General features: G+C 41.8%; 2 protein-coding genes across 3 annotated transcripts in view; both read left to right on the top strand.

Annotated features, from left to right (window-relative positions):
* Positions 1-13257, top strand: part of LOC122621254 (hemicentin-2) — a 51822-nt gene that overhangs the window by 16530 nt on the left and 22035 nt on the right. The window lies entirely within an intron of this gene.
* On the top strand, positions 3146-5004 carry LOC122621253. Of its 2 annotated transcripts, none has more exons than XM_043799066.1 (4): positions 3146-3405; positions 3729-4326; positions 4387-4540; positions 4596-4727. In XM_043799066.1, the coding sequence occupies exons 1-3, from the start codon at positions 3330-3332 to the stop codon at positions 4538-4540; spliced, it is 828 nt and encodes a 275-aa protein (XP_043655001.1). In that variant the 5' UTR covers positions 3146-3329; the 3' UTR covers positions 4596-4727. The 2 variants fall into 2 exon arrangements, with proteins under 2 accessions (XP_043655001.1, XP_043655000.1); XM_043799065.1 differs by having other exon boundaries at positions 3147-3405; positions 4387-4536; positions 4596-5004.

Raw genomic sequence — 13257 nt, 5'->3', positions numbered from 1 at the left:
TGGCTTTATTGCAGTTCTCGCCACTCGGTTTCTTTCCACTTTTTTCCCTGGCGCAGCAAATAAATATCACAAAAATTCGCATCCAGTTCCGTCGCGCATTTCATGAATTCCCCCCGCATAGAAACGACTTTTCCCTCGATTTTCATTTGCGCTCCTTTTTTCTTTTTTCTTTCTGCTTGCCACTTTGCCAGCTTTTTGTTTCTGGTTTATCCGCGGAGTATTTTCCCACGGCTGCTGGTAACAAAACAAAGAAATGAAAAATTATGGTCAAAGTCCCGTGCCCCACTCCGTTTTTTCCCCCACTACCGTCATCGGGTGTGTAAATGTGTTTCTGCCATCAATTTTTATTGCAAGCTGAGTGTATCAATAAATTAAACATAAAATTTGTAACCGGTGGAGGCGAGAAGTGCAGCAGCTACGCCCACCGTCTACTCCGATTTAAACGGAGCTCAACAAGAGCCATTGAAATGAATTTGTGGCCATAAAATGCATTCGGATTTGGCCAATTGACATTGAAGTTGTTTCGCAAATTGCCTTCTGACTTCAAACATCTTTGCCTTTGCTTTCATCGTTTTGATGGATGGCCTGGCAATTTATATATAATAAGCAAGTTAAATCATTGGCAAGTGCTTTGCCGAAAATCGCCAGAAACTAATTGTCGGCTTGAAGGACTCGGGCCTTCGAGATATCCAAGAAAGCTTATTCAAATAGTCGCTTGACATCCTCGTAGAAGCATTAATCTCTTGCCTCGCATTCTCCTTGGCAGCAAATAAACAAAGCGCAAAATCAATATATGTTATTCTAAATCAATATTAATGGACTCCAGTTCGCGCACACACTCACACCTCAAAAACAGGGATAAAAAGTGTTGACAGCTGCTTTTATTCACCTGTCAGGCACACAAGCCGTGCTAAACCGTTGATAAGCAACCGTCCAACAGCGTGTCATACGTTCGTACATGTGGTCCAAGCCTGCCCCTTGGGTGGAGAATCCAGGTCCAGCTATCTTCCCTTGTCCATCCGTGAAGGGCGGGCAATAAAAATCCATCAGCATCATTTATCAATAGGGGGTGATTTTCTTCCCTATTCTGCCCAGCCCAGTCGTTCTGAAATATGGAAATATCAAGCATTCATGTAGGAGAGGTACAGAAAAATGTGTCATCTGTCGAAGGAAACTTTGTCCGGCCCAATTCTAGACTCCAGAACCTGGTTGTCACAAAGCATAAATGTCAGAAAGTTCAGAGTTGATAAATGACATTGAGTGCAGCTCGCCAATGTATTAATTTGAACCAAGACAAGGGGTCTGCCGAAAAAAGGTCACCAGGAAAGAACAAACAGATAACACGTACTCGAAAACCATATGGCTGGCGACTTCTCGAATAACATTAAAAGCATCACAATCACTAGATACATACATATATACCTTATATAGTAAATGTTATAAATACATGTAAGCAAATAGTTTAGTAACTTTTGTTGGGCTTCAAGTTTAATTTTAAAAATAACATTTGTACATCCAAATTATCCTTAAGCTCTGGCGTTTAATAATATAGCTATTAAAATGTATACTAATAAAAAATGTTTATCCAAAAAACATTGTGTTTGATTTTTAAATTACGAGTATACCTATCTAACTTTATTCTTTTCTGATCGGAATATATCATTGTTTGTTGCTATCACAATGTTTCATTACTTATTTAATTTTACTAATTCTAACGTGTGTTGACTTCGTAAGGAACAATACATCGTTTAATAATATTTCTGTACATCCCTAAACAAAATTGTTTTCCTCGAACCCGGCTTCCATCTCCTCCCCAAATTGTTTCGCAACATTTTAATTAGTTTTTATCTCCATCCACGAGCCGTGGCTGTCATCTGACGGATCTTTAGCATAAAGTGCAAATGTAATTCAATTTCGATTTCCCCAACGTGCAGCTGCAGCTGACAGTTCAATTCCCGATACTTTTCTGGTTTTTTATTTCTGTTCGGGATGCAAGTGTCTCTGAAAGTTATTTGCTGTCGCTTGGCTCTTGTTTGCTGACTGCTCACTGAAGGCGCGCCTTTTGCAAGGCAAATGTGCGCCGTGCCAAATGCCACGCCCTGAAACGCCCACACCCCTCTATACATTTCCCGCTCCAAAAAACGAAACAGAACGAGGGCAGGCTCTCGAACAATATCTGATAAGCTGCATCATACATTTGCATACTTCCGGCAATTTGTTTTTGTGCGAGCCAAACAAATCGAGACAAATGCAATAAGCGCAGAGGAACAAAAGCGGCTAGAAAATGGGATAAAAAAATAGTTACTGCCAAGATATTTCCATCAACGAAGAGATTATACACTTTCTTGTAGAAATGTTACAGCTATTGGCGGCCAAAAATTACACAAGAATCCTTGAATTTTATGTATATTTATGTATATTTCAGCTTTCAAAATTATTGTTCTGCATTTTTGACACTATGGCCATTTGATAATGCTCTTTCACCCCTAATAGGGTATTCAGAGCACAAGGAACTCAGAAAAAACATCAGCCCGCATACGGCTCGGTACGGTTTCGGGTTCATAGTCACAGGCGGAGACGCAGGATGGTCGCGTAGTGCATACAAATTACGCCCCGACACAGTGCCACGCCCCTGAAAACTCCCCCAATAACTCCGCCGAGAACACATCCCTGAAAAACAGGCAGCCCCTCCCCACGAATCGGTTTATTTAGGTGCCTCGCCTGTGACTCGCAGCAAGTTGTTTGCCATTTGCTGTGAGCTGAATGCGTCTTTGCCAGCCAAAAATATTGTTAGCCATAAATTTTTGGCAACACAGCGGAACAGAGGAGCGCACAAAGAGCTGCAAAAATGTGCATCCAACATCGAGCAGGAAGCGCTGCATTTGTAGTCACAAATTCCGGGGCATTTGTTTAGAAACTTTGTCCGCAGTCCGCGACTGAAACACGCCATGTAATGTCAACTTGATTCGGGTCCAAACAAGAGCTTCCACTTGAGCAAGCTTGCAGCTCAGCGGAGCGAACCCAGTGGCAGATAGATGTGTCGAGGATCCGCTTTTGTAAATATGCGAATTTGTGTACATAAATTGGGCACATCGTTCAGGGGATCAGAGCAACAGGGCTAACTTCCATCACAGAGCTGCCCGAGTTTCAGCTCAAAGCAGCAACAAATTTACACCGATACACACAAACACTGCTGTCAAAAAAAAGAGAAAATCAAATAAAAACAAGCTCTTTATAGTAAAGGCTGCTTTCGCAGCACCTTAATCCAACAAAAAAATAAAAATAAATGAATAATTCACAAAAGACTATAAAAAAGCAAAAACAGCAAGATGAGTTTGACAGAGATGATGCGGGGCAAATCGATGCCAGTGGACAAGAAGAATGACATTAAACTGGCCCAGCATGGTGAGGTGTTAAGCAATCTAGATCAGACCGAACTAACGAACTAAATCTATAATTCTCACACAATTTTGTGAGATAGTAGATAGTAGAAGTAACGAAAAATAGGACTTGAAATAGCTATTCTGCTGCGTCTATTTCAACAGCAATGAATAGTTAGCTTAATTAAAATTTTAAAGAAATGTGTTCAAAAAGTTTTAAAGCTTGAGGCTCTGCTAAGATAAATACTTTTTATGTGCGTTTAAAAGAAAACTTTGTTCTTTGAATCCCGAAATCTTATTAACGCGAATTTAAATGTTTAATCATGTATTCACACCTCCTGCGACTAGAATTTGCAACCGTTCGAATAGTGCAAATCGGATGTGTGCTAAATGTCCTGGCCGAGGCCATCGAGCGGGTTAAGATTTCGCTCATCATGCCGAAACTGCTGGAACATCCCGCGCACATGGCTAAGATTCTGAATGGAACCAAGTACGAAAGGGCAGTTCACCTGGTGGAATCGTTCGTTCGTCGAAGAGAGTTCATTCTGCGGGAGAAACGTCCGCCCCTGATGGACCACGGCATTATCCAGATCATCGATTTCTTCCAGCGGAACAGCAGGATCTACCTCCTGTTCCCCAGCTACTACAACCACATGAGTGACAACGAGAAGAAGCTGCTGAAGGCCTTCGAGTTGCTCTATGATCTGGCCAAGGACCGCTTGTACAGGACGTCCACCGACGCCATCGCCCAAGAGCGCCAGCTGCATGCCATGTACAAGCAGAACGAGGTGGTCAAGGAGCAGGTGGAGGAGCTGCGCCAAAAGATCCAGGATCAGAAGGCGGCCATCAGGAAGCGCATGGCCGATAAGGAGGCCTACCTGCAGAACTACGAGGACCTCCTCATGAAGAAGAAGAGGGAGAAGAACGAGCGGATCCAGAAGGAAATGTGAGTGATGCTCATCCAAAAAGGAAATGTTCCTTTTGACTTCATATTTTTTTCTCTTAGCGATCGGTGCACTCGTCTGGTGAAGGCCAATAAAAAATTAAGTTTAGAGCGACAAGCTGATTTGGAAGAACAGCTGCAGAAAACACGGAACAATTACACTTTGACCACAAAGACCTATTTAAAACAGGAGAAGGTCTTTCGAGAGGAAAAGTAAGTTAAGCTAGATGTTTACACCGACTATCCCATGAACGATCGCCCAAAATCCTCAGAAACAAGCTGCTTATACAACTACAAGCCATCATCAAGAAATACGACCACAGCATTGGCGAGAAGATGATCGAGAACATGGAGCTCGCCGACGAGCACAAAAAGGCCAAGAAGGCTCTCGACGAATATATGATTGGGTTCCTAAAGGTTGAGCGCGTCTACAAGCAGATCGTCGTGAAACGTGAGGAGGAGGAGGCCAGACAACGCCAGCATCGCATCCTTCTATTTGCCATGAACCGCGCAGCCATCAAGATCCAGAAATACTGGAGAAAATGGAAGAGACACATGCGCAAGAAGAACAAGCGAAGCAGGAAATGAAACCATTTTGAACAATAACCAAATTATTAGTGAATATCAACTGTTGGTACTAAGTGGAGAACATAAAATTTAAGAATTGATTTTTTGAGACTACATGAATGTATGTATACTATATTTTGATTAGCAGCTTATAGGCCAAGACCTTGAAGGTATCACAGCGGGCCAAAGACCTCGGCTGAACTAACATAACCATAAATACCAGCTTAGATGTTAGAAAGTATCGAGAACTGATATAACTGATGAAATTCCGTCACTATAAAATATTCATCCTGCCACTAACTGCTTTCGCCCAAGCTCCATTGGCCTATTAGAGGAGAACTAATTTCGCTTTTAATCTGCCGGCTGGCAAACCACAAAGACACCTCGAGCTTGCCCAATCTCTTCCACTATCTGCCCTCAATGGCGTGTCATTTGCATTTAAAATGTGTGAGAGAGGTTTCTATTTTAGCTGCCCTATTTTCGACTTTTCGGTGTGGAAAATGTATTACAAGGGGGGATTTTTATCACAATGTGCAGCCGGAATGAGGGGACATTTTGTAATGCCGTGCGGCTAAGTGCAGTCAAGTCAATGTTAAAACTGCCGGGCCAAAACGGCAGGGCATTTTGTGGCTCATGGTGAAATGGGGAAAAAAATTTAAAGAGCGGGCCAGCTGGACAACCGCCTGATTGGTTTCGACCATCGAAATATGCACCGTATATGCAAATTACGCGCACTGCTCATGCCCTGTCATGAATTGTCACCCATTTTCCAACTGAGATGCTTCAACACGCGCAGTGTGGGTGGTGAAAGCCCTAGCGGTAACGGGAAGGGATGGGGAAAGTGGGAGTGCTCCTAACCAAGAGGTAGATAGACCGCAAAACAGCCAAAGGCCCGACTGGGTGCAGTGGCAAGAGTACTCATTCGCCCCGTTGGCGGCAACACTCATTCGCCCCGTTGGCTGCGCCATGACTTTACGCCCGAAAGCAGTCGACATGAATATATCTGCTGCTAATATCAGGCTTCCTTCCGCCCCCGAAAGCCACACCATCCCAAAAATGGTTTCGAATTGCTAATTTTATCAGCACGTGCACACATGTGTTACAACATTTTCTGCGCTAGGAGGACATCCTTTCTGCGGCCGAGAACATTCGTTATCGGCGATCTACGCTTGCCATTTTATTGCTGACCATTTCAGTTCGACCCATAAAGATTGATAATTATGTCGGGCTAATATTGTCAGCCGTAAAAACTGATATCATCGGATGAGCGGTGGAAAATATTTAATGGTCAACCGTCAGGCCGATTGTGCAGTCCACATAAAACGCTCATATTAATTATGTAAGGGGGAAGAGTAAGACAGAGAAACAGAGAGAGAGAGGCAGAGAAGGGAGGGCGGTAAAGAGACAGAAAATGCAGGAGGTACAAAATCCAATGAATATAAACAACATCAATTGAAATCATAGCAGGCAGCTAAAATCCTATCACAGGACTCATCCTTACAACCCGACAAAGACCGCAGCAAAATTGCTTTCCACCTCTATATCCTGTTATTCCCTATCTACATCCAACTGTCCCTGTTCCTGTCGCTGTACGTATTTGTGCTTTGTGCTGACGATTTAATCGCCGTAATGGAAATATCTTTTTTATCGGAGATTCACTTCGTGCATACAGGAATTCGTTTTTAGAGCATTTGCCATTTCAATTGTTATATTTATTGTGCCACTGTTTCTGCCGATGGTTGCAGTAGAAACAAAACCCGCTTACGGATTTGCATTTTTCTTGAATACTCTAGCTTTTGATAATTAAAATATACTTCAAGGATTCAAAGGAATTTTAATGGCTTAAATATGTGTAAATACAAAACTAAGAGAATATCAAATCAACTGGAGAGGATTAAGGGTGTACAGACACAGACCAAATAGGTAGATTACCCACCCATATAAACCCACATAAATATTAATATTTTACCCCCCATGTTTTGTTTCAAACAATACAGCTCAGAGTGATCGAGATGTAAATTCTATTCGATTAGGGTAACCAAATCTTTATTTAAGCCCGACCATTTATGAAGCTGTGTCCTGTCAGCCAGTTGAAATTGTGTACGGGATATGTGCATATTGTGGACTCGATGCTTTTCGTATAGGATCCATTTAGGTCTGCGCTTTGTCATTCAACTAAATCTCATTGATACTATAACTGGTTCAATATTCATTAAATTAAGTGCTGTCATTCATTCGATTGTGTCGAACCCTAACGTTGAATGATAGGTAGCCGATGTCCCGCACCCAGCCCTGTTTGGGTTGCTTTGAATACTTGGCATTCAAATGTATTTGGCGGAATGCACACACAAGTATGCCAGCCATCCCCTTGACTGGAATGCCTTAGCCCTTACTGAGCCATGTGCCCTGTCATGGTCGTTGCATTCCATGAAATCCATGGAGCCAACTCACTTCCTCACCAGCCCGCAACAAACAAACCCACTTTGGACCCTGGCTTTGGATATAGCTAACCCGGCTCGGGGTTTTCTTTTATTCGCTGCCAAACAATTGAGAGGGAAATGTAATGTGTGTGTACTCACTCGCTGCTGCAGCATGCTGGGAAAGTGAGACAAAACCGGGCAAACGTAAAGTATGCAGTGAATGAGCTCCCAGCTGGGTCTTGGGCTTTCTTTTACACGGAAAACATTTCGAAACTTTTGTGAACGTTAAAAGTACCCCAGAAATTAATAACATTTTATATATAGCGAACGAATCATTGTTCTCAAGTGCCAAAGAGTTCTAAAAGGGCCTGAGCTTTCTCAAAAGTACCATGGATAAAGCTTCTCGACCAGTGTATTCTTAAAGGTGGATGTAATGGATGCAGGAAGCAGGAAGCCACAAGACGGCGTTCCATTTTCTAAGGCTTTCGGCTTTCCTGGAAAAGAAAGCAAACAATTTTAGCTGCAAACATCACAATATCGGGGTAGTGTCCCGGAGTCCTGGGAGTGGGGACAAAAGCTCGAGGGCCCCAACCGATTCATGAGTGCCGGAAATGCTTTATGAGTCCAGCAATGTTTCCTCCCCGCCATAAAACGCGAGCCAGCCAAATTGAAATCTCACTTTGCGCCGCTAACTTTTCATCTTGTGTTTTTTGGCCGGCCAAAAATATATAGAAGTATATACGTACTTATGCACAGTCGAATGCATAAAAAGTGGCACCAGTTCCTCCATTCAGCAGGATGCTTGCCAAAAAAGCTACGGGGGCGAGTGGAGCACGAGAGGAAGGAGGGAAACGAGCTGGGGGAAAGGGAAACGAGCTGCTGAAAGAAGTTTCGCAGCCAAAAAGGCGTCGCTCGGTGAATGCAAGCAACGTCTCTAACTGCTCATAATTTATGCTAACGGCAATTTAAACTTCAGCTGTTATTTATTAAAGCCACGTGAAGTCCTTCCACTTCGTCCCTTCCCGCTGCTTGTGGTCGGTCATTGTAAGCCGCGCTTTCAATGCCCCACAAGCCAGATCCGAAACGCAGGCACAGTGGGGCGTGTTTGGCTACTCAGGAATACAGTTTAATTGGATGTATATATATAATTAAATAAGCTGAAAATGTAATAAAGACATAGCTCGACATGACTAACATTGATGCCCTCAAAATTCTTTAATATGTAATGAAGAGATCGAAAACCTGCCAGACAATGACTTAAAATCATATTTTTAGCCTCCAAAAAAACTGCCACTGAAATATGTTATTAGTTTCAAAATGTAGGACCTTTGCATAAACGACCACTTCACTTGGTATACTATCCTTCTTAGCTATTAACTTTTTAAGTGAGAAAAACTCATTGGGTTAATTTGTTCATTGAAGCGCCCCATAATCGTAGTCGTAATCGTAATCGTAATCGAGTTCGCTAAACTGAACGCCAGTGAGATGCACTCAAATAAATGTTATTTTTAGGCCAAATTTTCTGCACTTCCGGCTCACTGTAGTTGGATGCCAAAAAGTGACCTAAATTCGCAGCGGATGGCAGTGTCTGGGTTTGTTGGCCCGGCCGAAAGCGGAGAGGCTTCCCCTTCTCCGCTCAGTAGCATCAAATTGTTGCCAGTCTCCAAAACGAGAGTGCAGTTGAATGTGTGTGTTGCCAGGCAGAGGAGGATCTGTGGGCTCCCAGGGACAAATGGAGAGGATTGTCGCCCCTGCAGTCGAGTTAAGTGTTTTATATTTTCGTTTAGCAGCTGAAAGTTGCATCCTTGGCTTGAATCTAACCTGCATCCTGCTTCCATCCATCCACCAACTGCTGCCGGCTGCGTTCGTTGTTTTTATACAAAAGTTAAAAAGCACAGCTCGCAAACAAACACCCGGGAAGCTCAGGATACACTCAAATACTGACTCAATTTTACCTGGCCTATTGCAGTTTAAAGCACTTCGAGCCGAGATTCAAGAGTTTTATTGGTAAATTGGACAGATTGGGGTAAAGTGATATTAATTTCAACGTCGGTTGAGGTGTGGAAGCTCAGGTCGGCTGGGTATTCAAATTTAAATATCATTGCGCAAAGTTCATACTGCTTGGTTATTTTTGAGGTCATAAAGCTAATGCATTTGTATTGGGCTATGAAGTACGTGCAAAATACATATTTGCACATTTTTCAGTTTGAAATTAATTTGAAAATATTAAAATCGAATTACATTACTAATTATTTAATCACATTCCCAGCTAATCTCTATCATTAAAATTATATTTTGTGGTATGAAATACTTAGGTTGTATTGTAAAATGTCTCTCATTATGCAGAAAGTGTGTTAAAATTACCACTTCCTTGGCGGCAACTCAGTTTAAAATTTAATTCTGCACCATTTCTGCTCCACCTTATTCAAACAAACGACTGTGACACAGAAAAAACAATTACGTTTACTCCTCATGCAAAACGTGTTTAGGACGCGCCACATTTTCCACATGCATCTTATTTGCTCCCATCCTCGGCCGCGTCCTGCTGGCAACATCATTAGAGGGCTCACAAAAAACGAGCAAACGGGGAGCGAAATATATCTAAAAAGTATGCGAGCAAATGAAATTTAACCTGCTATCAACAAATTGCGCTACTTTGCAGGTTAACTGCAGCGGAACAGACGGAGCAACCGCGTCCGCTAGATAACAACACCACGCTAGAAACAACAAGTTGAAACGCACTAATGAAAGAGCTCAACTCTGGGATACCTAGTTTCTAGTTTATGGGTTAATTTATGTTAAATACTACAAATCGAAACGAAATGCTTGAAATGGGAAGAGATAGCCAAGACAGGTAATCCGCCGCTTGAACTTGAAGCGAGATCATAGCGATATCATTTGAAGCTAAACGGTCACAGGATTCCATATAAATATATACAAAATATTTATAATGTTCTGCCAAGGCTAGTATACCCTAGTATTCCAAATATACCCCGTATATAGTGGCAGGAACTTCACTTGATGTGCATGACTTGCAACAAAGCGAGAGTCCCTGGGAAGTGCAGTTGATTGCTGACTCTGGGTTTAGTTTTATATACGTGAGCGAGTGGGGTTTTGGGTTGGGGTCGTCATCTATGGATCTTTGGGCTCTGTATCGCGATGAGCGGGAGAGAAGCTGTTAAAAGCACTGAGGTTACGACGTGTCGGAATTTTTATGCGTTTTAAAGTATTTCCTTGGCCAGACGGTGGGGATGGTGTTTGGAGGTGGGGGAAGTGCAGCCCGTAAAACGGTATTAAGCGTGGAAAACTAAGTTATGCGACAGAGCAGAGAGTTACGTAGAGCGCCATAACAACTTAGCACGTACAGCCAGTAGTCCTGACCGTACGTGTGTTAGTGGGTATCTGTGCGCAAGACCGTGGCAGAGTGTGTGTGTGCATGGTGGGGGTCGTAATGATGTGGGTGGCTTGAATGACACGTTGCGGAAGTTGTGGCTTAGTTTGCGGGCGAGTGGAGGGGCCAGCCGACAGTTTATGTCTGCGAGCTTAGCTCAAAAATACGCCAACTTGTTTGCTCAAAAGGCATAAAACATAAAAAATACTCCCACGCACACCAACAGTGCAGTGAAGTCCTTTATGCTGCCATTACCACATCATAAAATCCTTCTTTTTGTGTCCAACTAATGATGGATGAACCATAGCCACAGGTATAGAGCGCAGTAAAGATATCAAGCTGTTTCATGACCCACATACTCCACTCTTTCCCCCTGAATGTACACCAGATTCGTGGTATGTGCTCCTATGTATAATGACTTCATACGAGCAAAATCCGCACACGAGCGTTACATTAATTATTACCCACAGAATACGTACACACTCCGTTTCCACATTTTATGCCGGATTTGGTCTGACAAATTTAAAATGTTTTTTTTTTTCAGAGAATTAGCACAGGGTTTTTCATATGCTACAGATGTACTAATTAATATTACTAATTGGGAGATAAATCGCAAACTATATAACTATTTATGCGTACATTTTCGTATTTTGCATTTATTAATTTATTGGAGTAAAGTTTGTATGTACATATATGTATGTACATACATATGTCCAATTCGATCGCCTAGGCAATTACGATGTTAATAAAAATATATATATAATAGTAATATAATGACATGGGAAGTCAAGCTTAGATATTTCATGAACGTAAATTCATTTACATGACAAATAAATTAATTATTCAAAGCAAATTAATGGGTATGGAGGGTAAATATGAATTTACCTTGAAATTTTTTTTGAAGTTTTTGTCAAGTTTATTTGAGTGAATACTCAAAGCTAATATTAATTAGGCATGTTTTTCCAGAGACCTAAACAAAAAAATAATAGCTTGGTAAAAAACCATACATTATTTTAGAAAAGGTAGTACACTTATTTGCCACACCATATATGTATGTATGTGCTAAGAGCAGAAACCAATCAGCTAACGCTTGAAAGGTCAAACGCATTATCAGACCCATTTAATTGGGGCTTTGGTGAAAAAATATTTGTTCTGATTTCGAGTCTATCGGTAAATTTCAATTAGAAAGATGAAAAACTGCCATGGTTGTTATTCTATTACATATATTCTGTGTCATAAAATATCTCGTATTGATGGTGAGTTAACAAACTGGAAATGTCAAACCGATAAATGCAACTGAAACGCCCGGAAAAGCATTTTCCACCAGCCAACGCCACTTACATTTGCGGTCATTCCTGACAGTTTTCGTTGCAAAGCAAATAATAATATAAAAACGAATCCCCCTGCCCCTTGCCCACCGACCACGGTGCATAATTGATAGGTGGAAAATGGGAAAATTTAACAACGGAAAGCGGGCGGTCCAAAAAGTGTGTTTTTGATAGTCACCACAGACTATTAGGGTTTATTAAACGACATCTAATGCCTGTCAGCTCTTTCCAGCACCTACGTTTGTTTAGTAAATATAATGCAGGATTCGTGTGTTGGGTCTGCGGTTTTTTCATTTTAACACAAATATTTATTTATGCATTAAAATTAGGACAACTGGCTTAATATTATTGCAGCAAGCATTCTAGATATTGGCCGTCATGTTTGTGTAATGCATAATTAACAAGAGAAGCCACTATCGTCGAGTTACCCGACTATCAAATACCCGTTACTCTGCTGGTGGAAGAGCAAACGTGAAATTTAAAAATTTTTCTGGCATATTGATAGAAGTTGCGGAAAAAATAATAAAATAAAAAATATATACATTTTTCAAAAGTGTGGCCAAGTGTGACCGTGTTGGGCGGATTGTGGGCGTTAGAAGGGGGTGAAAATTTTTGGAAACAAACTTGAGCTGCGTCTAGTCTCTGGAATCTAGTATACCCTTTTACTCTTCGAGTAACGGCGAACATATTAAATATTTACTGACAAATTGACAAAAGGTGGAAAATGACATGACCGAGAACGATTCACGGCTTAAATGGAATGCCATACAAAATTGGCTTTGATTCCGTATTTTGATAATGACAATTTTGCTGGATGGCGAATTTGCTTAAAACCCAATCTGTCTGTATTTAATGCATCTCAAGGCCTCGAAGCGGTTTTAGTGCAACTTACTGAGCCCTGGGTCATACAAGGGCAAATATTTACCTGTACACAGGATGAACCTCTGCTGGCACCTTGCCTCATCCAATTTCTTTGGCTGCGCCTCAAAGAATGCTACACCAACCAGACCAATAACAAATTTGCCAAAGGCAGACCTTTTTGGTCGTTCCTCTGAGAGAAAATTTCTTTTGGTTTATTGAGCAGGCGGAGGGCTTCTGCTGCTGCTCCTTTTCACCCAATGGGCGTGGCCAAATTGGATTTGCCACGTTACATGACGTCGACACTCACAAAGTACACAATCAGCAGCAGGGGAAATGTGGCCCAGGGATACGATCGGAAAGGACAACC

This window comes from Drosophila teissieri, chromosome 3R, assembly GCF_016746235.2.
Source record: "Drosophila teissieri strain GT53w chromosome 3R, Prin_Dtei_1.1, whole genome shotgun sequence".
Lineage (NCBI taxonomy): Eukaryota > Metazoa > Arthropoda > Insecta > Diptera > Drosophilidae > Drosophila > Drosophila teissieri.
Note: the sequence above shows the minus strand (reverse complement) of the source record. Positions and strands in the feature narration are given on the sequence as shown.